The sequence below is a fragment of the Eleutherodactylus coqui genome, chromosome 8 (genome assembly GCF_035609145.1).
Source record: "Eleutherodactylus coqui strain aEleCoq1 chromosome 8, aEleCoq1.hap1, whole genome shotgun sequence".
Taxonomy (NCBI): domain Eukaryota; kingdom Metazoa; phylum Chordata; class Amphibia; order Anura; family Eleutherodactylidae; genus Eleutherodactylus; species Eleutherodactylus coqui.
This window is the reverse complement of record NC_089844.1, coordinates 62,314,753-62,338,731: the sequence shown is the minus strand read 5'-3', so window position 1 is coordinate 62,338,731 and position 23,979 is coordinate 62,314,753. Positions and strand designations below refer to the sequence as shown.

The window sequence follows — 23,979 nt, the reverse complement described above, 5'->3', positions numbered from 1 at the left end:
TAACAACTGTCGGAAGAATGATCGTTTGTCCAATAGCTGTTTTCCCCAATTCAGCTGAATGTTCATGTGTTCAGGGACGTAAGCCGCAGCCAAAGAGCACTGGCAGCGGCTTATCCCAGAAAAAAAAAGGGATTGGGTGTTGCAATTCAATATCCCCGATCTTTCTTTCCATTATCGACGGACTTAGACAACTAAAATGCATAATGTGTATGGGGGCTTTAAGAAGCTGCAGCTCTAATTAGAATAGTTGGATGTAATACTTAGTTTTCCCTAAAAAAAGTGATCATGAACAAGAAAGCAAACATCATCTGATATAGTTTATATTCTTTTATAGAAATTGATATTTGTGATTTTGCCATTATAACATGAGACTAAGGCAAAAGGATAAGTTGCCACTATACTATGTATGCTTTCATGTTCACTATTAAAACACTTGAAAACTATTATTCACTATTAATCATTATTGAACTATTATTCACTATTAATTTTAATGTAATGGACCCAAAACCTTAAAGGCTTATTCCGATATTAATCATTTTTAGTATATCCACAGGATGGATTTCTGGGGGGCTCAAATCAACCTGCACCTATCTCCAGAACAGAGGTCCCCTAACCCTATCTCAGCTAGTGAGGAGGATGCCATCCTTCGAATCCAGGCTGTGATTAAATTAGAGATGGCCCTAAATACAGAAAGAGCCAAGCTCACAGTGCTACATTGCTTCCATAACTCACACTCAGTTCTATGGGACTCTAAGGTGGGGATAACCAGAGTGAAACAAGAAGACCACAATGCTGTATTTTGGAGCACATTTATTGGATATATGTTTTCTGTTACTCTTTACCTGTTGCTGGATGATTCTTGGTGGTTCTGGTGGAGGAGGTGGAGGTGGTGGAGGATAATAGCGCATGGGAGGTTCTGGAGGAGGTGCTGTGTGATAGAGATGTATGGGAGGAATTTGATCTATGTTATTTCTTTTCCTGCGTGTCCCTTCCCAGGTATGAGGCCTAGCTATTTCTTCTAAGAGCTGTTGCTCCTATGTTTGAAAGGTTAAGAGTCAGGATAAATATAATAGTATCAATAAAAGACCAATATATTAATTGTCTTGCATTTTGAAATAGTCTAGAGATATGGTTTACTTACTCGTAATTTGTGTAGCAGATCCTTTCTCCTGCGCAGCGCAGATTGTAAAGCCTCTTCCTGACCATCACAGCTCCCTGAAAAAACAAGGCATTGTATTACTAAAGTAAATGCTCCCCAACCACCAACACACGTGTTACTTGCATTGAATTCAAGCTTTAAATGACCCACGGAATCCTCAGAGGGCCCTAATTCAGGGTGGGCCCTCAGCCCCCTACCCCCTTATTTAGTTTAGAAAAAAGATGACTGAGGGGCAACCTAATAGCTACGTCAAAGTATATCAGGGGTTAAAAAAAGATATCTTTTCCATGATCTACTAGTTCCAAGGACTGTGACTGTAACAAGGGAGCGTCCTCTATGTCTAGAAGAAAGAATGTTTCCACACCGACATAGAAGGGGGTTCTTTACTGTAAGAGTAGTGAGACTATGGAACTCTCTGCCTGAGAACGTGGTGATGGCATATTTGATAAAAGAGTTCAAGAGGGACTAGATGCCTTTTCTGAGTATAACAATATTATTATAGTCAATGTTACATGTTCCAGGGTGTTATTCTGATTGCCAGATTGGAGTAAGAAAGGAATGTTTTTCCTTAAAATGAGAAAAATTGGCTTCTACCTCATTGAAGTTTTTACCTTCTTCTGGATCAACATTGCAGGAAAGCAGCCTGAACTGGATGACACAAGTCTTTTTTTCAGCCTAAAATACTATTTTACAGAATGTAGCGGTGAGGAATTTGTGAACAAGGATCAAGTAATATTTGAACGTTGCTACACAGGGCCCCCCAAAATGAATTTTACTGGTAGGCCCTGAGCACCCCCGTCTGACGATGATGGGATTTATTGCTCAAGAACTTGTAGGCATAGAATAGTTGCTGAATAATGCTGGCTATAGACTATATACCCCGATTATTTATCATTTATTGGCTTTATACAGATGACCGATCAGTTACAGATGATTTGTCAGTAGTTTGAAATGTTGATTGTGTTAGATTTTATTTCTCAGGGTCCTTTTACACAGGATGATTGTCAAGTGATTGTCATTGCCCGACAATCGGCCCAGAGAGTACCACCTCCATTCATAGTAAACATGCATAGATGTTTACAGAGGGTGATCGTCTTTTATTTTTAGGCCCGTACAAACTGAGTAATGAATGATAAGCGAACAAATTATCCTTCATTGTTCAGTCACTGGCAGCATTTACACTGACCAATTATCTTCAGATTTTCGTGATCCAGAGAGAGTCTGAACAATAATTGTTCCAAGTACAAGGGCACTAAATAAAATGCTATGCACCACATATCATCTCATACTGACTGTAGCTCTTCTGAATGGGCAGCCTATACGCTGTAGATACAATCAACTTGTGCTTATGAAAAACTATTTGGTCTCTCCTGTATATAGCATAATATATTTTATAATGGAAACTGGATTATATATTCATAGACTCCAATAGTTCTCATGCTCCGGTAAGTAGAATCTTCTAGACGTAGCTCCAGATCTCGGGGTTTCAAACAGTCACCAATAGCCCAAGTTCACATTGTGCAACCACCAAACGTCTGATCTGTAAAATAGACTGGATCATTTTCCTCTGAATTCTTACTTGCTGTAACTGGCTCTGTATCCGATGAATCATCTGCAATATCACGCTCATTTTCTAATCTCTGTAATGACAAGACAGCTGTTTTTTTTAAATTTAAGAACAATACCCAGCTAAAAAGTTTGCTCAGCGGATATGTATGTTCATTATAATGACATCTGTGCATTTATTTTTTACATTCCATTTTGATTGTTTTCCTACATTATAAAGAATACAAATATAAGAGAATTATGAGGTTACTAGAGATGAGCGAGCACCAAAATGCTCGGGTGCTCGTTACTCGGGACGAACTTTTCGCGATGCTCGAGGGTTCGTTTCGAGTAACGAACCCCATTGAAGTCAATGGGCGACCCGAGCATTTTTGTATTTCGCCGATGCTCGCTAAGGTTTCCTTGTGTGAAAATCTGGGCAATTCAAGAAAGTGATGGGAACGACACAGCAACGGATAGGGCAGGCGAGGGGCTACATGTTGGGCTGCATCTCAAGTTCCCAGATCCCACTATTAAGCCACAATAGCGGCAAGAGTGGGCCCCCCCCCCTCCCAACAACTTTTACTTCTGAAAAGCCCTCATTAGCATGGCATACCTTAGCTAAGCACCACACTACCTCCAACAAAGCACAATCACTGCCTGCATGACACTCCACTGCCACTTCTCCTGGGTTACATGCTGCCCAACCGCCCCCCCTCCCACCCACAGCGCACACCAAAGTGTCCCTGCGCAGCCTTCAGCTGCCCTCATGCCACACCACCCTCATGTCTATTTAGAAGTGCGTCTGCCATGAGGAGGAACCGCAGGCACACACTGCAGAGGGTTGGCACGGCTAGGCAGCGACCCTCTTTAAAAGGGGCAGGGCGATAGCCCACAATGCTGTACAGAAGCAATGAGAAATAGAATCCTGTGCCACCGCCATCAGGAGCTGCACACGTGGGCATAGCAATGGGGAACCTATGTGCCACACACTATTCATTCTGTCAAGGTGTCTCTGCATGCCCCAGTCAGACCGGGCTTTTTAATTCATAGATACAGGCAGGTACAACTCCCTATTGTGAAGTCCCTGTGGACCGACAGCATGGGTGGCTCCCTGGAACCCACCGGCGATGCACAAAAATATCCCATTGCATTGCCCAACACAGCTGAGGTAGTAATGTCGTGCTTAATGCAGGTGGGCTTCGGCCCACACTGCATGCCCCAGTCAGACTGGGGTTCTTTACAAGTGGAAACAGATGCATTTATAATTCCCTGTGGACCCACAGCATGGGTGGGTGCCAGGAAGCCACCGGCGGTACATAGAAATATCCCATTGCATTGCCCATCACAGCTGAGGTAGTAATGTTGTGCGTAATACAGGTGGGCTTCGGCCCACACTGCATGCCCCAGTCAGACTGGGGTTCTTTACAAGTGGACACATGTAGGTTAAACTCCGTGTGCACCTACAGCATGGGTGGCTCCCTGGAACCCACCGGCGATACACAAAAATATCCCATTGCATTGCCCAACACAGCTGAGGTAGTAATGTCGTGCTTAATGCAGGTGGGCTTCGGCCCACACTGCATGACCCAGTCAGACTGGTAATATGTACCTTAACAGTAACCGCGTTGGTGGTAATGTGGTGGTGACTGCGGACCTAGTAGCACGGTTTTATTTTGTTGGTTTTCGGAATGTGGCCAGGATTAAGTGGGCCGTGGCGGGGGATGTTTTTGAGGCACTACGTGTCCTCTCCACGTGTCCGTGGTTATATGCACCTTAACAGTAACAGCGTTGGTGGGAAATGGCCTCGCCGCCATCATGTCTTTGGGAAGCCTCTGTTTCCACACCCCAGAGACATACCATTAGCAGCGGTATAGGCAGAGCCCAGAGTTAGTAACATTTCAGCCGTAGCATTAGCGACAGGCCCCACTAACATATCACTAGCAGCATTATAGGGGGAGCACAGTCTTAGTTCCATTTCAGTAATAGTAGCAGCCTACACAGGCCCCAGTAACAATTCCGAAGCAGCAGTATAGTGGGAGCGCAGTCTTCGTTCCATTTCAGTAATAGTAGCAGCCTACACAGGCCCCAGGAACAATTCCGAAGCAGCAGTATAGTGGGAGCGCAGTCTTAGTTCCATTTCAGTAGCTGCAGTATAGCCAAGGCCCAAGTTACATTTATGTAGCTAAAGTGTAGGCCAACCCCACACACACTTCTGTACCATGAGTGCAGGCGAAGAACATACAAATTGCTATGATTACACTGTAGGTGAGGGCCCCAAAACATTGGTGTACCAACAGTACTAATGTACCTCAGTAAAAATTGGCCATGCCCAACCAAGATGGCAGGTGAAACCCATTAAAGGGGTTGTCCCGCGGCAGCAAGTGGGTCTATACACTTCTGTATGGCCATATTAATGCACTTTGTAATGTACATTGTGCATTAATTATGAGCCATACAGAAGTTATCAAAAGTTTTATACTTACCTGCTCCGTTGCTGGCGTCCTCGTCTCCATGGTGCCGACTAATTTTCGGCCTCCGATGGCCAAATTAGCCGCGCTTGCGCAGTCCGGGTCTTCTCCTGTCTTCAATGGGGCCGCTCGTGCAGAATGCCGGCTCCGTGTAGCTCCGCCCCGTCACGTGCCGATTCCAGCCAATCAGGAGGCTGGAATCGGCAATGGACCGCACAGAAGAGCTGCGGTCCACGGAGGGAGCAGACCCCGGCGGCCATCTTCAGCAGGTGAGTATGAAGACGCCGGACCGCCGGGATTCAGGTAAGCACTCTCCGGTTTGTTTTTTTAACCCCTGCATCGGGGTAGTCTCGCGCCGAACGGGGGGGGGGGGGGTTAAAAAAAACAAAACCCGTTTCGGCGCGGGACAACCCCTTTAATCGCTTTGGTTAATGTGGCTTAAGTGGTAACTAGGCCTGGAGGCAGCCCAGTTTAACTAAAAATTGGTTCAAGTTAAAGTTTCAACGCTTTTAAGAGCATTGAAACATATAAAAATTGTTTAGAAAAATTAGATGAGTGAGCCTTGTGGCCCTAAGAAAAATTGCCCGTTCAGCGTGATTACGTGAGGTTTCAGGAGGAGGAGCAGGAGGAGGAGGAGGAATATTAGACACAGATTGATGAAGCAGAAATGTCCCCGTTTTGGATGGTGAGAGAGAACGTAGCTTCCATCCGCGGGTGCAGCCTACGTATTGCTTACGTATCGCTGCTGTCCGCTGGTGGAGAAGAGAAGTCTGGGGAAATCCAGGCTTTGTTCATCTTGATGAGTGTTAGCCTGTCGGCACTGTCGGTTGACAGGCGGGTACGCTTATCTGTGATGATTCCCCCAGCCGCACTAAACACCCTTTCCGACAAGACGCTAGCCGCAGGACAAGCAAGCACCTCCAGGGCATACAGCGCTAGTTCAGGCCACGTGTCCAGCTTCGACACCCAGTAGTTGTAGGTGGCAGAGGCGTCACGGAGGACAGTCGTGTGATCGGCTACGTACTCCCTCACCATCCTTTTACAGTGCTCCCGCCGACTCAGCCTTGACTGGGGAGCGGTGACACAGTCTTGGTGGGGAGCCAGAAAGCTGTCCAGGCCCTTAAAGACTGTTGCACTGCCTGGGCTGTACATGCTGCTCGATCTCCGCACCTCCCCTGCTACCTGGCCCTCGGAACTGCGCCTTCTGCCACTAGCGCTGTCGGATGGGAATTTTACCATCAGCTTGTCCGCCAGGGTCCTGTGGTATAGCAACACTCTCGAACCCCTTTCCTCTTCGGGAATGAGAGTGGAAAGGTTCTCCTTATAGCGTGGGTCGAGCAGTGTGTACACCCAGTAATCCGTAGTGGCCAGAATGCGTGTAACGCGAGGGTCACGAGAAAGGCATCCTAACATGAAGTCAGCCATGTGTGCCAGGGTACCTGTACGCAACACATGGCTGTCCGCACTAGGAAGATCACTTTCAGGATCCTCCTGCTCCTCCTCCTCCTCCTCAGGCCATACACGCTGAAAGGATGACAGGCAAGCAGCAGGGGTACCGTCAGCAGTGGGCCAAGCTGTCTCTTCCCCCTCCTCCTCATCCTCCTCATGCTCCTCCTCCTCCTCCTGAACGCGCTGAGATATAGACAGGAGGGTGCTCTGACTATCCAGCGACATACTGTCTTCCCCCGGCTCTGTTTCCGAGTGCAAAGCGGCTGCCTTTATGGTTTGCAGGGAACTTCTCAAGATGCATAGCAGAGGAATGGTGACGCTAATGATTGCAGCATCGCCGCTCACCACCTGGGTAGACTGCTCAAAGTTTCGAAGGACCTGGCAGATGTCTGCCAACCAGGCCCACTCTTCTGAAAAGAATTGAGGAGGCTGACTCCCACTGCGCCGCCCATGTTGGAGTTGGTATTCCACTATAGCTCTACGCTGCTCATAGAGCCTAGCCAACATGTGGAGCGTAGAGTTCCACTGTGTGGGCACGTCGCACAGCAGTCGGTGCACTGGCAGATTAAACCGATGTTGCAGGGTGCGCAGGGTGGCAGCGTCCGTGTGGGACTTGCGGAAATGTGCGCAGAGTCGGCGCACCTTTACGAGCAGGTCTGACAAGCGTGGGTAGCTTTTCAGAAAGCGCTGAACCACCAAATTAAAGACGTGGGCCAGGCATGGCACGTGCGTGAGGCTGCCGAGCTGCAGAGCCGCCACCAGGTTACGGCCGTTGTCACACACGACCATGCCCGGTTGGAGGCTCAGCGGCGCAAGCCAGCGGTGGGTCTGCTCTGTCAGACCCTGCAGCAGTTCGTGGGCCGTGTGCCTCCTATCTCCTAAGCTGAGTAGTTTCAGCACGGCCTGCTGACACTTGCCCACCGCTGTGCTGCCACGCCGCACGACACCGACTGCTGGCGACGTCCTGCTGCTGCTGACACATCTAGATTGCGAGACAGAGGTTGAGGAGGAGGAGGAGGGTGCTTTAGTGGAAGAAGCATACACCGACGAACATACCACCACCGAGCTGGGGCCCACAATTCGGGGTGGGTAGGACGTGAGCGGTCCCAGGCTCTGAGTCTGTCCCAGCCTCCACTAAATTCACCCAATGTGCCGTCAGGGAGATGTAGTGGCCCTGCCCGCCTGTGCTTGTCCACGTGTCCGTAGTTAAGTGGACCTTGCCACTAACCGCATTGGTGAGGGCGCGTACAATGTTGCGGGAGACGTGGTCGTGCAGGGCTGGGACGGCACATCGGGAAAAGTAGTGGCGACTGGGAACTGAGTAGCGCGGGGCCGCCGCCGCCATCATAGCTTTGAAAGCCTCCGTTTCCACAACCCTATACGGCAGCATCTCAAGGCTGATAAATTTGGCTATGTGGACGGTTAACGATTGAGCGTGCGGGTGCGTGGCGGCGTACTTGCGCTTGCGCTCCAACACTTGCGCTAGCGACGGCTGGACTGTGCGGTGCGAGACATTGGTGGATGGGGCCGAGGACAGCGGAGGTGAGGGTGTGGGTGCAGGCCATGAGACGGTAGTGCCTGTGTCCTGAGAGGGGGGTTGGATCTCAGTGGCAGGTTGGGGCACAGGGGGAGAGGCAGCGGTGCAAACCGGAGGCGGTGAACGGCCTTCGTCCCACCTTGTGGGGTGCTTGGCCATCATATGTCTGCGCATGCTGGTGGTGGTGAGGCTGTTGGTGGTGGCTCCCCGGCTGATCTTGGCGCGACAAAGGTTGCACACCACTGTTCGTCGGTCGTCAGGCGTCTCGGTGAAAAACTGCCAGACCTTAGAGCACCTCAGCCTCTGCAGGGTGGCATGGCGCGAGGGTGTGCTTTGGGAAACAGTTGGTGGATTATTTGGTCTGGCCCTGCCTCTACCCCTGGACACCGCACTGCCTCTTGCAACCTGCCCTGCTGCTGCCCGTGCCTCCCCCTCTGAAGACCTGTCCTGTGTAGGCGTTGCACACCAGGTGGGGTCAGTCACCTCATCGTCCTGCTGCTCTTCCTCCGAATCCTCTGTGCGTTCCTCCCTCGGACTTACTGCCCTTACTACTACCTCACTGCAAGACAACTGTGTCTCATTGTCATCGTCCTCCTCACCCACTGAAAGGTCTTGAGACAGTTGCCGGAAGTCCCCAGCCTCATCCCCCGGACCCCGGGAACTTTCCAATGGTTGTGCATCAGTGACGATAAACTCATCTGGTGGGAGAGGAACCACTGCTGCCCAATCTGAGCAGGGGCCCGAGAACAGTTCCTGGGAGTCTTCCCGCTCCTGAGCATGTGTCATTGTAGTGGAGTGAGGAGGCTGGGAGGAAGGAGGAGCAGCAGACAGAGGATTCGGATTTGCAGCACTGGACGGCGCAGAACTCTAGGTGGATGATAGCTTGCTCGAAGCACTTTCTGCCATCCACGACAGGACCTGCTCACACTGCTCATTTTCTAATAAAGGTCTCCCACGTGGACCCATTAATTGGGCGATGAATGTGGGGACGCCAGAAACGTGCCTCTCTCCTAATCGCGCAGCAGTCGGCTGCGACACACCTGGATCAGGAGCTCAGCCTGTGCCCACACCCTCACTTGGGCCTACGCGTCCTCGGCCGCGTCCACGTCCTCTCGGCCTACCCCTACCCCTCAGCATGCTGTATTACCAGTGATTTCCAAGCTAGGAAAGAAATTGGCGCAAGCCTGCAGCCAAAATAGAATTTTTTCCCTTGTTTTTCAAAGGACAAGCCACACTGCGTCTATTCAATGAATACTACTAAGTTTAATAACTGTGTTGTGGCCCTGCAAATGTGTCAGAGAACTGCAGTGATGCAAAGTTATTGGCTCCAGCAGATCAGGGATTTCCCATGCAGGAAAAAAATTGGCGCAAGCCTGCAGTAAAACGTAGCTGGCTGCGTCTGATTTTTTTTTAACGTTTTGCACGCAGCACACACGTACCCAGAGCCCTGGGGACTGTCAGAGGCAGGCGAAATAGAATTTTTTCCCTTGTTTTTCAAAGGACAAGCCACACTGCGTGTATTCAATGAATACTACTAAGTTTAATAACTGTGTTGTGGCCCTGCAAATATGTCAGAGAACTGCAGTGATGCAAAGTTATTGGCTCCAGCAGATCAGGGATTTCCCATGCAGGAAAAAAACTGGCGCAAGCCTGCAGTAAAACGTAGCTGGCTGCGTCTGATTTTTTTTAACGTTCTGCACGCAGCACACACGTACCCAGAGCCCTGGGGACTGTCAGAGGCAGGCGAAATAGAATTTTTTCCCTTGTTTTTCAAAGGACAAGCCACACTGCGTCTATTCAATGAATAATGTATGTCTTCTGGCCCTGCCTACGCAATTCTATCCCTGTAGTATTAATGCCGGGTGCAATGGTCTGCACAGCCGGTTTTGAGAAAAAAAAAAAAATATGCAACACTGCTAACAGCAGCCTGGACAGTACTGCACACGGATAGATGTGGCCCTAGAAAGAACCGTTGGGGTTCTTGAAGCCTACACTCACTGCTAACACTCTCCCTGCCTAACCACCACTTCTGTCCCTATTGCAGGGCGCAATGCTCTGCAGATCCAATTTGGAAAAAAAAATAAAAATACAGTGCTAACACAGTACTGCACACTATTAGATGTGGCCCTGAGAAGGACCGTTGGGGTTCTTGAAGCCTACACTAACTACTAACGCTCTCCCTACAGCAGCTCCAGCACGATACCACTGTCCCTCAGCTAACTAACAAGGCATGTGTGGCGAGCCGCGGGAGGGGCCGACTTTTATACTCGGGTGACATCTGATCGCCCCAGCCACTCACAGCAGGGGGGTGGTATAGGGCTTGAACGTCACAGGGGGAAGTTGTAATGCCTTCCCTGTCTTTCAATTGGCCAGAAAAGCGCGCTAACGTCTCAGAGAGGAAACTGAAAGTAACCGGAACACCGCGTGGTACTCGTTACGAGTAACGAGCATCCCGAACACCCTAATATTCGCACGAATATCAAGCTCGGACGAGTACGTTCGCTCATCTCTAGAGGTTACGGCAGCTGTCTACAGGCGATAATTCATTGTGTTATTTGCACCGATAATCCGGCCACGGGTAACGCAATGAATGCTTTCCATAGACGTACTATAGACTTACTATGGAAAGTGCAGCCCAAACGTCCACGAGTGGAGAATCATAGCAATGGATGGGTCATCAATATTTGATTGTGGGAGTCCTGGGCTCGGGATTCCTGCAGAATAGCTGTTCGCCGGGCCAGGCCCATTGGGAGCTGCGCCTGCTATACCAACCCAAGCCACTGCAATGTTGACAGAGCTGTTTTTGGCTCTGTCTGCAATGACAGCTAGCCCAGAGAACAGCTGATCAGCTGGAATCCCAAGGGACAGACCCTGCCAATCAATTATTGCTGACTGATCCTGTTAAATAACAGCTGGGACCACTGCGCACTCTATACAGCTGTATGCTTTTCGCAACAAAGACAGCTCTGTCTGTACCAACAGTGGCAGATCCCTACTGATCTGCTATTGATAACCCATCCAAAGGATAGGTCATCAATAGTAAATAGTGGAACTACCACTTTAAAGTGACCCTCCGGGCCTGGAGAAACAAAGATGGTCACACCAGCTTCTCTGACTAAGGGTAGTTTCACACGGGCGATCGCGATATCGTCGAGATAAAATTATGGCAAAATTGCAATGTTGTTCATGAGATGCCTGAGCATCAGCAATGTTTTTTCTTGCAAAAACATTGATGCTGCTTGCGATTTTTTCACGTGATTTTGCTGCGTTTTTACAGGACTTTCTAATGTTAAAAATGCATTAAAGTGCTTGAAAAAGTTTGCGCTTTGTAATGCAATGAAAAGGAGCCTTCATAGTGAAACATGGGAGAGAGAAAAAAGCAAAATGCAGAATGATAGGACATGTTGCGATTTTTTTCCACTCATCGCATGAGTGAAAGCATCGCAGATGTGAAGGAAACCCGCTAGCCCCTCCCCCTCTCTTGGCTAGAGAACGAATCACTATGAGAATCCCTCTAGCCCCGCCCCATTGCTCTCGGGGAAACCCTGGGAAAGCCATTTAGCCGCACCCCCTATCTCTCCAAATATGGGAGACATGTAAGATAACCCCTGTAGCTCTGCCACCCCCCATCCTCCCTCTCTCTCCTGCTAGAGGGGATTTCAAGGTTGTTGTGTGATCTCCCTGGCCCCATTGAAAACAGTGGGCGATATTGCAGCTTTTTTTGTATTGCAGCGAGGCTTGAGTGAACACATTGCAAATGAGAATTAAACCACTGAAAATCATTGGTTTCATAATCATGCGTTTTCACTCACTCTCGCATCGCTAGAAAACGTATCGTCAGTGGGTAAGAGCCCTAAGGGATACACACTGCATTAGCAGCATGTAGTGCCTTGGCCTACTATGAACACAGTACTTCAGGGACTTTTCACATAGCATGGAATATGCCCACCTGCAGAATATTATCTTCTGATATGCGGTTTTTGATGCGGAATGGAAAATACCAGAATTCTTATGGCAATTCTGCATCAAAATTCAAAGTTAGTCATGCGGATGTTGTTGCGGATTTCTGGGACAGCGTATTCCGCAATGCTGTTGTGGAACATTCCATCCCATGTGAGAAGTCCCTCGGGTAGTCAGAGAATCGGTTCGGCTATCTATCTCCAGGCATGGAGGGTCAATTTAGGTCTGCAAAACCCCTTTAAAACTAGACAATAGTTTTTGTTTTTTTGTCAATGAGTGCTATGTAGTGAAGAGAGGAAGAGGAAGTGACACCGGGAACCCCCTACCAGAGCAGAGCTGCGGGATCCTAGCAGACCCAGATCAGCTCTCTTTGTGACTACTGCCACTATAGGGGGATGTTTTTCCCTATAACTGGGGTTCCTATGGATGCCCCAGCTACAGTGGGAAACTATATAATAATTTAAAAAAGACAATGTGAATGACCCCCAGAGGTCTTATATGACATCATGGGAAACAGAGATGTAACAAAAAATGTAAAAAAATGTTAAAAAATTACAGACTAAAATAAAAATATATGCATAAAAAAGAAAATGACCCACCGTTGACGCCAACCAAAACTGTCACCATATGCTCCCTGTAATCCGAGACTATACAAATTATATATCAAAATATCCAAAACAAAACGAGGAACCCATTCCTGTACTTTATTTTAGCATAATGTACTAATTTTAAAAATATACAACTGTAAATGTAAAAAAATAGTTTTGTTTATTTTCAGTTTTTCATTCCTAATAAAACTAAAAAAACAGAGAAAAAAGTTAGTGAAAAAAAATAGCCTTAGGCTGCCTGCAGACGGGCGGAAATTCCGCGGCGGGATTTCTGCCGCTGGAAGCCTGCATAGGATTGCGTTAACAAACGCAATCCTATGCAGACGGCCGCGGTTTGGCCGCGCGAAGTATCGCGCGGCAAACGAACCGCGGCATGCTCTATTTCTGTGCAGGGCTCGCAGAGCCCCGCACAGAAACATCACTCACCCGCTGTCGACTCCGGTCTGCGCATGCGACGGCTGCCCGGCAGCCGGCACATGAAAGAGCCAGGGGGCGGGTGAGTACGCGCTGCTCTCTGCAGGCGCTCGGGTCGGGTCCCGTGGCGAGAATTCTCGCTGCCGGATCCGACCCAGCCGTCTGCAGGTGGACTTATATGTCACAGAAAAAAATGCAGCAAAAATTATTTTGGTAGCTGAAGAAAAAAAATAGGGCAGCCAAACCCCCACAAGGGTAAAATCCCGCCAAAAAGTGTCTGGTCCTTTAGGACCAAAACACTCTGGTCCTTATTTTACTTTCAATGGTATGTATAATAAAAAAATGTTTGTTTTTTTTATGTTGAGAGATGGAAGAATATAGACAGTAGGAGAAATTCAAGACATCGCTTTACCTTTTCCAAAAGTTTCAGTTTTAGCCTAGTCATATGATCCACCAAGGTGGGGTCTGTCATGTTTGGGTATCTGTGAAAAATACATTAAATTATTAGCATTAAACAGATAGATATGGGTTATGTCCACTGAGATATGCAGTATGTATGTATAAGCTTGATGTCCATGGGGATATCAAAATGACATCAATAACCAGATTCTGCATGTGCAGCCTGCTGCCAACAAAAGCGAGTATATATGACAGTGTTGCCAAAAAACTTACTTGGTCTCTCTTGGGTATTGTCTACTATAGTACACAGTGATCCCCCGAAATCAGGACTGGACTGGGATTAAAAAGCAGCCCTGGCACACAAAAGCCACATACTATATAATCCTGCTCCATATTACATGAAAATAATGGTGTGCAATGCATGCTATGACAAATTGTGTATTACTCTTTGAGCTAAAAGTATCATTGGTTATTATATTTTGGGTAAATCTAATAAATCAGGACTTCTCAAACATAAATTGTAAAGTCAGGTCAGTCCCTGCTATATAACTTTCTAACATGTAAAATAACAACACTCAGTATAACCTTAACGATGGAAATGATGTTAGGAATTGTTAGTTCACATGACTAGAGGACTACAGGACTGATGAGACAGTCCATGCCAGGACAAACAATGACACTGTGACTCACACATGAAATCATCCTTAATTGGATTTGCTCTCTTTTTCTTCTCCATCTGGCCAAGACTACCATGACAACATCTCCTGGAAGCAACTCGTCTCCTCAGAGGTTGCCACACAGATGTCTTTGGCTCTTTGCTTTTTCATATCCTTAATCCCTATATTAAAATAAACTCTTGCCACACAGTTTCCCCTGAATACTATATAACAAAGCATCTCATGTGCCTCCCTAATTAATAAACCACACTGTCCTCTTCATATGTCACACTGTGCCCCTCAATAAGCCACATTCTCCCTTCATATGCCACTGTTCCCTTCAAATGCTACACAAGACTGCTTCATATGCCATATAGTGTCCCTTTAATATGCCAAGCAGCACACCTTTAATAAGCCACACAGTGCACTTTCATTAAAAACAATAAACACACACACTCATATTGCTACTTTCCCACGGTGTCCTCCATCCATTGCTTTGGACTCTTGTGGTTGGGGTCCCACAAAATGATGCACACGCGTGATGACATCATCATGCTGCCTGGTTTGAAAGAAGACGCTGGGCGACTGAGCGGGGAGCCAAATGAGGCTTCCTGCACAGGTGCTGTCAATTGCATCAGTGTCTTAAAGACGGACATGCAATTGGCTAAGAAGAATGAGCGCTCGATCTGGTCGATAAGGCAGAGCAGCCCACCAGGAAACTGCAAGATTGCCAATCTAGACCTGCTCAACATTCCACATTAATTGGTTCTGGGATGACCATTGTATGTTGAAAATATTGTATGTTGAAACCATAACTCTATAGAAAATTGATAATTGCTTCCAAACTCTCCACAATGTCAACCAAAAGTAGTATCAAAATAAAGTAAAGTTGAGTAAAATCAAGATTAAAGAAAATTAGACTAATACAAATAAAGTAAGTCGTTATGTATAAAAGTCATAAAGAGCTGCAGGAAGCTGATAATTACTTTGTATGGAGAGGACAGGAGCTTCTTCAGGGTAGTGCAGTACTTAAAGGGGTTGTCTCGCGAAAGCAAGTGGGGTTAAGCACTTCTGTATGGCCATATTAATGCACTTTGTAATATACATCGTGCATTAAATATGAGCCATACAGAAGTTATTCACTTACCTGCTCCGTTGCTGGCGTCCCCGTTGCCATGGCTCCGTCTAACTTCAGCGTCTTCTTGCTTTTTTAGACGCGCTTGCGCAGATCTATCTTCTCCATTCGGCTCGGCTCGGCATCACCGGCATTTTGGCTCCGCCCCCTTGTACGCATCACCGTGAAGCTCCGCCCCTGTCACATGTGCCGATTCCAGCCTCTGATTGGCTGGAATCGGCACATGTGATGGGGGCGGAGCTTCGCGATGACGAGTACAAGGGGGCTGAGCTAAAATGCCGGTGATGCTGAGCCGAGCCGAATGGAGAAGATAGATCTGCGCAAGCGCGTCTAAAAAAGCAAGAAGACGCCGAAGTTAGACGGAGCCATGGCAACGGGGACACCAGCAACGGAGCAGGTAAGTGAATAACTTCTGTATGGCTCATATTTAAAGCACGATGTATATTACAAAATGCATTAATATGGCCATACGGAAGTGCTTAACCCCACTTGCTTTCGCGAGACAACCCCTTTAATGTACCAGAAAAGAAAAAGGAGTTGCCAGTATCTGATGTTGAAAGGAGCAGCTCATCCTGGTACAGGTAAAGGGCAGTACAAATATATGTAGTACCGCACTGCATTGTAGAGGAGCACAACTAGACAATGACTCAGTAATATAGGAGGATGATTGGCCACATTTTCCAGGAAAGTGGAAACGCTGCAGATCCGCATTACACATTGCATGTTGAATCTAGTTTCAATATACAATGTCCCAGGAAAGACCACTGTATGTTGAAAATATTGAATCCTGATTTCATTGTAACTCGTAGGATCAGTATATTTTTCACGATGAATGGATTGTCATCTCTCAATGCATCACACTGCGATATTGACTAAATATGGTTTTTGACTTATGACTACATTCATTTAAAAAGCTATTCAATAGCGATATCACCCATTTACTATGTTATGATATCATTCTTTATCTTCCTTCTTGAAGCCTTAGGCTCCTGTCCACGGGCGAATTTTCATTGCATTCCCTGCGGTGATAATCCAGCCACGGGGAACGCAGTAAACGCTCTCTATAGTGTTGCTATGGAGAGCGCAGCCCCCCTGTCCACCAGTAGAGAATCATAGCGATTCTCCACTCGTGGCTGGCAAATCGCAGCATGCTGCGAATTGCCGCGATTCTCTGTGATGAGCCTATCTGTCAGATAGGCTCACCGCGGAGATTCGTGTGCCGGCTCCTGCTCCCGGGTGGTGGCTCCTGCGGCGGAGATCCAGTGGGTTTGCGCAATGCTCGTAGACAGGCAGCCTAAGGGCGAGCACCCACTGGCGTTTTTTTACCTGCGTTTTGCGTTTTTCCTGCACAGGCATAGAGATAACATGTGTTCCTGTCCACTGGCGTTTTTTTTGCGTTGCGTTTGCGTTTTTAACATAGGAACTGTCAGTTGCATATGTGTCCCTATTTTTCTCCTAATGCACCCATGAATGTCAATGGAAATTAACGGAAAACGCCGCGAAAAACGCCGCGAAAAACGCGGCGAAAACGCTGCGTTTTTTTCCCGCGGAGAACGCAAACGCCAGTGGGTGCTCGCCCTAAGGCCCACTGTCCACGGGTGGTTTTTTTTGCGGAATGGATGATCCGCAAATCAAGCCATCCATAGGGATGCATGGGCGTCCGCAAATGCATTGAAACATGCAGATTTGTTTTGCGGACCTTTTGGCCTGGAAAACAAATCGCAGCATGCTTCATTTTGCTGCGGATCTCACACGGACAGCTTCCAGTGACATCAATGGAATCCGTCCGATCGGTGGCCCACCTGCAGCTGACACTGCGGACAGGCTGCGGATCCGCAGGAGTTATATAAACAAAAAGTACTGCGCATGTGCGCTGTACGGTGGCCGGAACGCACACACACATCCAAAGTGCAGAAGAACGAAGATCCGGACAGGTAAATAATTGTCCTCGGCCATGGGCAGGGTAGGATTCTGCTGCGGGATTCCACTGCGGGCTCCCGCAAGCAGAGTCCGACCCGGCCGTGGACATTGGGCCTAAGAGTTATGATAGTGGTTCTACAAAGAACAATATATCACAAGGAAATACCTGAAGAGAAATACAACTTGTTGAAGTACGTACAATAGGGCAATACGTATATATACGAATGAAGACGCTTGTCTGTCACCAGCCTAAAGTTCTCCATCTCCTTAAACCACAAAGAAGTCTAATATCTCCAAAAGAAGTGGAATCTTTATGAACCATCACAAAAGTGACTGGTGTGACAAGTGAGGGAAAAGTATTTTTTTTTCTGGAAGAGTCAATGTGGCGCAATTGTGATAAAAATACACAAGATTAGGTGTTTTGCCCCTCAAAATTTCAGTTTATCATTAAAACCAGTTTGTATAAGTGTTTCGCAGAATGGGAAGCTCTTCATCAGCACATGCTGGCGTTACACATCTAAAGATGCTAACCGTGTATCTTGCTTTAGGCATTGAAACATGAGTGGTGTGCCAGCAACGTATTTACGCTATGAACAAGGTTGAATTGCACACGTATTGGCGCATTGTATTGTACTTTTTTGCGCACACAGGGCCTATTTATATATGCGTGAAACACCCCCGCCCCCTGATTTAAAAGGCTATTTAGCCTAACGAGGGCCAGATGTGTTCTTTTCCCGAAGGTTTTGCACAGTATTTCCCGCATCTCCTTCCTCACATGTTCTTTTTGTGTGTATGTGAACAAACCCAATGACATCAATCGCTTCTATTCACTGCGAATTACACAGCGTGCTGTAGAGGTGGCTGCTTACTTCAAAAAGAAAATTGATGACATCCGTCAGGAAAAACCTTCCCAATCCTAGACTAGCCCTGACCCTAGTCTTGTCAGCACTGCTCCTGCTCACTGTCTGCACTTAGACCAATGACAGAGGAAGAAGTCTCTAAATTGCTCTTCTCTGCTCGCCCCACCACCTGCACTAGCGAGCCTCTCCCCTCACACCTCCTCCGATCTTCGATCCCTCTCCCCAGTGGTCATCTCCCATCTCACCACTATATTCAACCTCTCTCTGACCTCTGGCATTTTTCCCTCTTCTTTCAAACACGCCATCATATCGCCACTGTTAAAGAAGTCAACTCTTGACTCGACTGATGCTGCCAAATACCGACCCATCTCAAACCTCCCCTTCATCTCCAAACTACTAGAATGCCTAGTTTACTCCCGCCTTGTAAGCTATCAGAGAACTCTCTCCTAGTCCCCCTACAGTCTGGCTTCCGACCCCAACACTCGACAGAAACTGCCCTTACAAGGGTATCCAATGACCTACTGACAGCCAAATCGAGGGGTGATTAGTCCCTACTGATCCTCCTCGACCTTTCTACAGAATTTGACACTGTTGACCACAAACTCCTCCTCAGTATGCTTCACTCCATCGGTCTAAAGGACACTGCTCTCTCCTGGTTCTCTTCCTACCTATCTGACCGCTCTTTCAGCGTCTCCTTTGCTGGCTCTACCTCCCCTGCTCTTCCCCTTGCTGTTGGGGTCCCCCAGGGCTCGGTCCTCCGCTCCCTCCTTTTCTCTATCTACACAGCCCCTATTGGACAAACCATCAGGAGATTTGGCCTCCAATACCACCTGTATTCTGACAACACCCAGCTATACACCTCTTCCTGTGACATCTCTGCACCTTTCCTCCAAAACATCATCGACTGTCTGTGCACTGTCTCTAAGACCATGTCCTCTCTCTACCTAAAACTAAACCTCTCTAAAACTGACTTACTGGTATTTCCACCCTCCACTAACCGACCTCATCCTGACATCTCCATCTCGGTGTGTGGTGCCACCATAACTCCTAGACAGCACACCCGCTGCCTTGGGGTCATATTCGATTCTGATCTATCATTTACCCCTACATCCAATCTCTCACCCGAACATGTCAGCTGCACCTCAAGAATATCGCAAGAATCCGCTCTTTTCTAAAAACGCTTACTGTTGCCCTCATCCACTCACGGCTCGATTATTGCAACTCGTTGCTGATCGGCCTCCCCTGCACCAGACTCTACCCCCTCCAATGCATCCTGAATGCGGCAGCCAGGCTCATCTTCCTGTCCAGCCGCTACTCGGACGCCTCTGCCCTGTGCCAGTCACTGTACTGGCTGCCCGTTAAATACAGAATTCAATTTAAACTCACTACCATCATCCACAAAGCCCTCCACAGTGCAGCGCCACCCTATATCGCCTCCCTCATCTCAATACATCACCCAGCCTGGGCTCTTCGCTCTGCTAACGAAACCAGACTGAGCGCCCCTTTAATTCGAACTTCTCATTCCCGCCTCCAAGACTTCTCCAGAGCAGCACCGGTCCTCTGGAACGCACTACCAAAGGCTACCCAGGCAATCCAGGACTCGCAGAACTTCAGGCGTGCTCTAAAAACGCACCTCTTCAGGGAGGCATACCGCATACCCTAAACAAACCCCTCTGTATTCCGCCTGATAACATGCTCCCTGACCTACTGACTGCAATCCCTGCTAGCCATCATAAACCGCTCCTGCAGTCATAACGATTCTGCCATCACACGGCTAAATGTCTGACCATTGTCTTTGTGTATAGCACCCCTCACTCTCCACCTCACCATACCGTGCACATCTCCAGCCTTTTACCTTCTGTATCTCCCCACTATTCGTAGTATGTAAGCTCGTTGGAGCAGGACGATCACCCCTATTGTTTCCATCAACTGATTACTATGTAACCGTGGTTCTGTAATTGTTGTATTTTTTTTTGTACTTTTGTCTTTCTGTATTTCCCCTGTCTATGTAAGTGCTGCGGAATATGTTGGTGCTATACAAATAAAGATGATTATTTTCCTGCCTATCTGCACATATCTTGAACTCATTAAACTACTTGGCCATTTCAATGGCTGAGAGCATTGGTGCATGTCTTTTTGCACAACTCGCATACGCAAAAATTACAGTAGGAACCACTGTTGTGCATGCAAATATGCAATGCCTAATGTGCAAAAAAGTAGCGCAAATGTGTGCTCAAATAGGCCTACGCTCGTGTAAATCCGGCCGAAGGTTTATAGTGACAAGCAAAATTCACAACATATACGGCATTTTGGTTTGTGGCATTTTTGTGGTGTTTATTGGGTCAGTGGCTTTGGGTATGGCATTCTTTTCTGGCATTTTGTCTATAGACTTCCTGATGGGATTTGAAAACTGTCAGGAAAAACATGTACAAAATGACACAAAATAAGAAATACCACCAAAAATGTCACTAAAAAGGCTGACTGCTGCAGCCAATCGTTGTGCACCCCTGCACCCCGTGATTGGCTGCAGCAGCTAGCCTGTATACGGAACACCACTGTCAGACGGATATAAACAAAGCCAGAGGCAAGGATCGGGGATGCAACACTGAGGAGAGGGCCGCAGCTGGTGACTCTAAGCTCTTTTATCATTTTTCCCTGTGGCCTGCAGCCAAAAAAAAAAATTGCGGAAAACACCTTTAAATATCTTTATACATGGCCACCGGATGGTACCTTTATATTTGGAGTTTTCTTTGTCTGCACTGTGTACTGTTTACTAGAAAACTGACTCATCCGTGGTTTTGTAGACTACTGTATTGTGTTTGGAATTAGTCACTAAGTTGATTTTAGGGGCGGCTTCAGACAAGCGTTAGCACAAGTACGCTCGTTGCGCATGAACGATGTTTGAAGAAACAGGTAATCAGGGTATTGCGTGCGTGTCAGCGCTTATTACTGTACTTTGTGCGCGCAGGGCCAGTTCACACGCGCACATGACACTTCCTTTCCGTGGAATTGATTGGCTATGAAAGCCTCATGAGCTCCAGCTGTCTTCTTTTCCTGTATTTTGCGCAATGGCACACCCTTACTCTTGCGTAATTTCACCCCTGCCATAGACTTCTATGACAGTCTCACGGCGCAAAACGCAGAAGAATACTGCAGGTCCTATTTTTTTTGCAGAAACAAAACCTGCGCACGCAAAAAGTGCTTATGAGAATGAACCCATTGAAATTATTGCTCTATTCTCCGTGTTTTGTGCACACAAATATTGCAAGAGCAAACACACCCATCTGAAGGGCTCCTGTCCACGGGCGATCTTGCATTGCGTTACTCGCGGCGATAATCCGGCTGCGAGTAATGCAGTGCACGCTTTCCATAGCGTTGCTATGGAAAACGCAGTCCCCTGTCCACGAGCGGAAAATCATAGCGATTCTCCACTCGTGGGACACAAATCGCAGATAGGCTCACCGCAGAGAACTGTCAGGTCTCTCCCCTGCTCCCCAGCGGCGGAATATCTCTAGCGATATTCCGTCACGGCCATGGACAGCCTAAGGGTTTCTTCACACAACTGTATTTGCACATGTTTCGGCACATGTAAAATATACGCGCAAAAAAAAGGGAATAGAACTCATTGATTTCATTTGGTTCGCTCCCAGGAACTTATTTTGCGCGTGCATCCTGCGCGTGTGTAGAAAAATAGGAGCTGCTCTATCTTTCTATATATTGTGCAGCAAAGGCCTCCATAGAAGTCTATGGGAGGTGCAGAAATACACAAGGTGATGCATGAAACACTGCGCAAAAATTGTAGGGAAAAAAACACATCTGGACCTCATTAGGCTAAATTCCTGTTTAAGGCCGGCTTCACACGAGCGTGACGGGCTCCGCAGCAGAATATTCCACAGTGAAGCCCGTCACGGCGCCCCCCAGAGACCCTATACTTACCAGCGGAAGATAGCGTGAAGACGCTTCCCCGCCCACCGCCATCGCGTTATGTGACACGCCCACCGCGGCACATGACGCGGCCGGCCGTGTCACGTGATGCGCCGGCCGTGTCATATGACGCGGCGACGGTAGGCGGGAAAGCGTTTTCACGCTATCTTCCGCTGTGTTACAGCGGGAGATAGCGTGAACGGACGGCTTCCATTGACTGCAATGGAAGCCGTCAGCGCGTACACCCGCGGCAAATAGAACATGCCGCGGGTGAGGACGGGAGATTTCACGGTGCGAAATTCCGCGGTGGAATTCCGCATCGTGAGCATTGAGCTATTAGGTTCAATAGAACCTAATAGCAGGGGGCAACGCAGCGGATTTTTGCCGCGAATTTACGCAGCGTAAATCCGTTCGTGGGAAGGAGGCCTAACCCAATGGAAGGGGTGTGATGCACGCATTTGTGTACTGGGCCTGTGTGCGCAAAAAGTACACTACTATGTGCAGATATGCGCGCAAATCAACCTCTTTAATCTCATTCAGGCACAATTAGACGGCACTGAGGTGAGTGTTTTGGGGAATACATTCGTGTGAAGCCACCCAAAAGCTACAAAATCTGATTTTTTTCAGGCCAGATTCACACGGCTATATTTGTGCGCACAATACACCGGGAATATAACTCATTGATTTCAATTGGTATTTTTCACGTGTACATATTTTCCTGTGCATTTCGTTTGCACAAACAAAAAATACAGCATGCTCTATTTTTATGCATTTTTGTGCATGAAAGCCCCCCATAGAAGTCAATGGGGATGCGCATATGTGGAAAATACGCTAGGAGATGCGTAAAACACTGGGTAATTGCGCAGGAAAAAAACACATCTGGAACTCATTAGACTATTTAGCCATTTCAATTGGTGCATACTGCCCTCGCAGACAAAAAAAGTAAAGTAAAATACGTTGATGTGCGTGCAAAAAAAGCATTGTTTGTTCTGCGAAAGCGCTATGTTCGTAGTGCATGCACAAATACGCATATGCGCATGTGAATCTGGCCTCAATGCTTTCGTAATAATTCTATTTTACCTTCAGGATCATATTATTTCATTAGATTTGTGACATCCTCACCACCGCCGTAAAATCATAAAATGTGAGTTTGATACATTGAGTGACCCGTCAGGCCAGGTCAAAGTTCCCATGTTAAGTCTTGCAGCACTGTTGTGGTTCAGCCAACAGCGCCGCTAGGAAGAGTCAAGGCTCCTTCACACTTGGAGGGTGATACTGGTCCGTGAATCATGGCCTGATATCATGCTCGCAATCCATGTGGAAACCCCTGGATGCAAGGCTGAAGGAATCCCCCGACACAATTGTCACAGCCGCAGCAGGGGATCATGATGCTCTCCCATTGTTTCCAATGGGGCTGGCGCTACTGCACTGGCCCCACTGAAAACCATGGGCGATATCACAGAAGGAAAGGACATGCTGCGATATTTTCTCTGCATAGCATCGCAACGCAGTTCCATGCAGGAAAACATCGCAAATGTAAATAACGCCATTTTATGTTAGCATAGCGAACATCGCGTCAATCTAGTATGGTTAAATTCATATGTGAGATAAACACAACAAATGTATCAGGGTTAGAAAACATGTCAATGGAATCTACCAGGATCCATTAGACATTGGATCGATCTTTGCTTCTATAAAGCGTGATACAAGTGTGAGCAGATCCTCAGACGCAGTGTGTGCCCCGTCTAATATTAGTAGTTCTAGGAAAGTTCTGGCTTTGCTCCTTAGCTAATCTGCTATCTGCACCCATCTGACGCCTGCGCCCCTGTACTCTGCATAGAAGAGAGTGCAGTTACCTGGATCCTTTCTTCTTTCTTCCCAGCAATATATTATCCTGGATGTTGTATTCTGTCAGCTGCAGTGCTTGTTACCTTTAAACAAT

At 47.5% G+C, this 23,979-nt stretch overlaps 1 protein-coding gene across 2 annotated transcripts in view; it reads right to left on the bottom strand.

The window, feature by feature from the left end:
- Positions 1-23,979, bottom strand: part of C8H21orf58 (chromosome 8 C21orf58 homolog) — a 32,236-nt gene extending 8,257 nt beyond the window's left edge. For both annotated transcript variants that reach the window (XM_066575726.1, XM_066575725.1), the window contains exons 1-5: positions 23,894-23,979; positions 13,556-13,625; positions 2,739-2,799; positions 1,142-1,215; positions 843-1,034 (exon numbers count right to left, since the gene is read on the bottom strand). In XM_066575726.1, the coding sequence (XP_066431823.1) occupies positions 843-1,034; positions 1,142-1,215; positions 2,739-2,799; positions 13,556-13,615 (387 nt within the window). In that variant the 5' untranslated portion in view covers positions 13,616-13,625; positions 23,894-23,979. The remainder of the gene's footprint in view (positions 1-842; positions 1,035-1,141; positions 1,216-2,738; positions 2,800-13,555; positions 13,626-23,893) is intronic.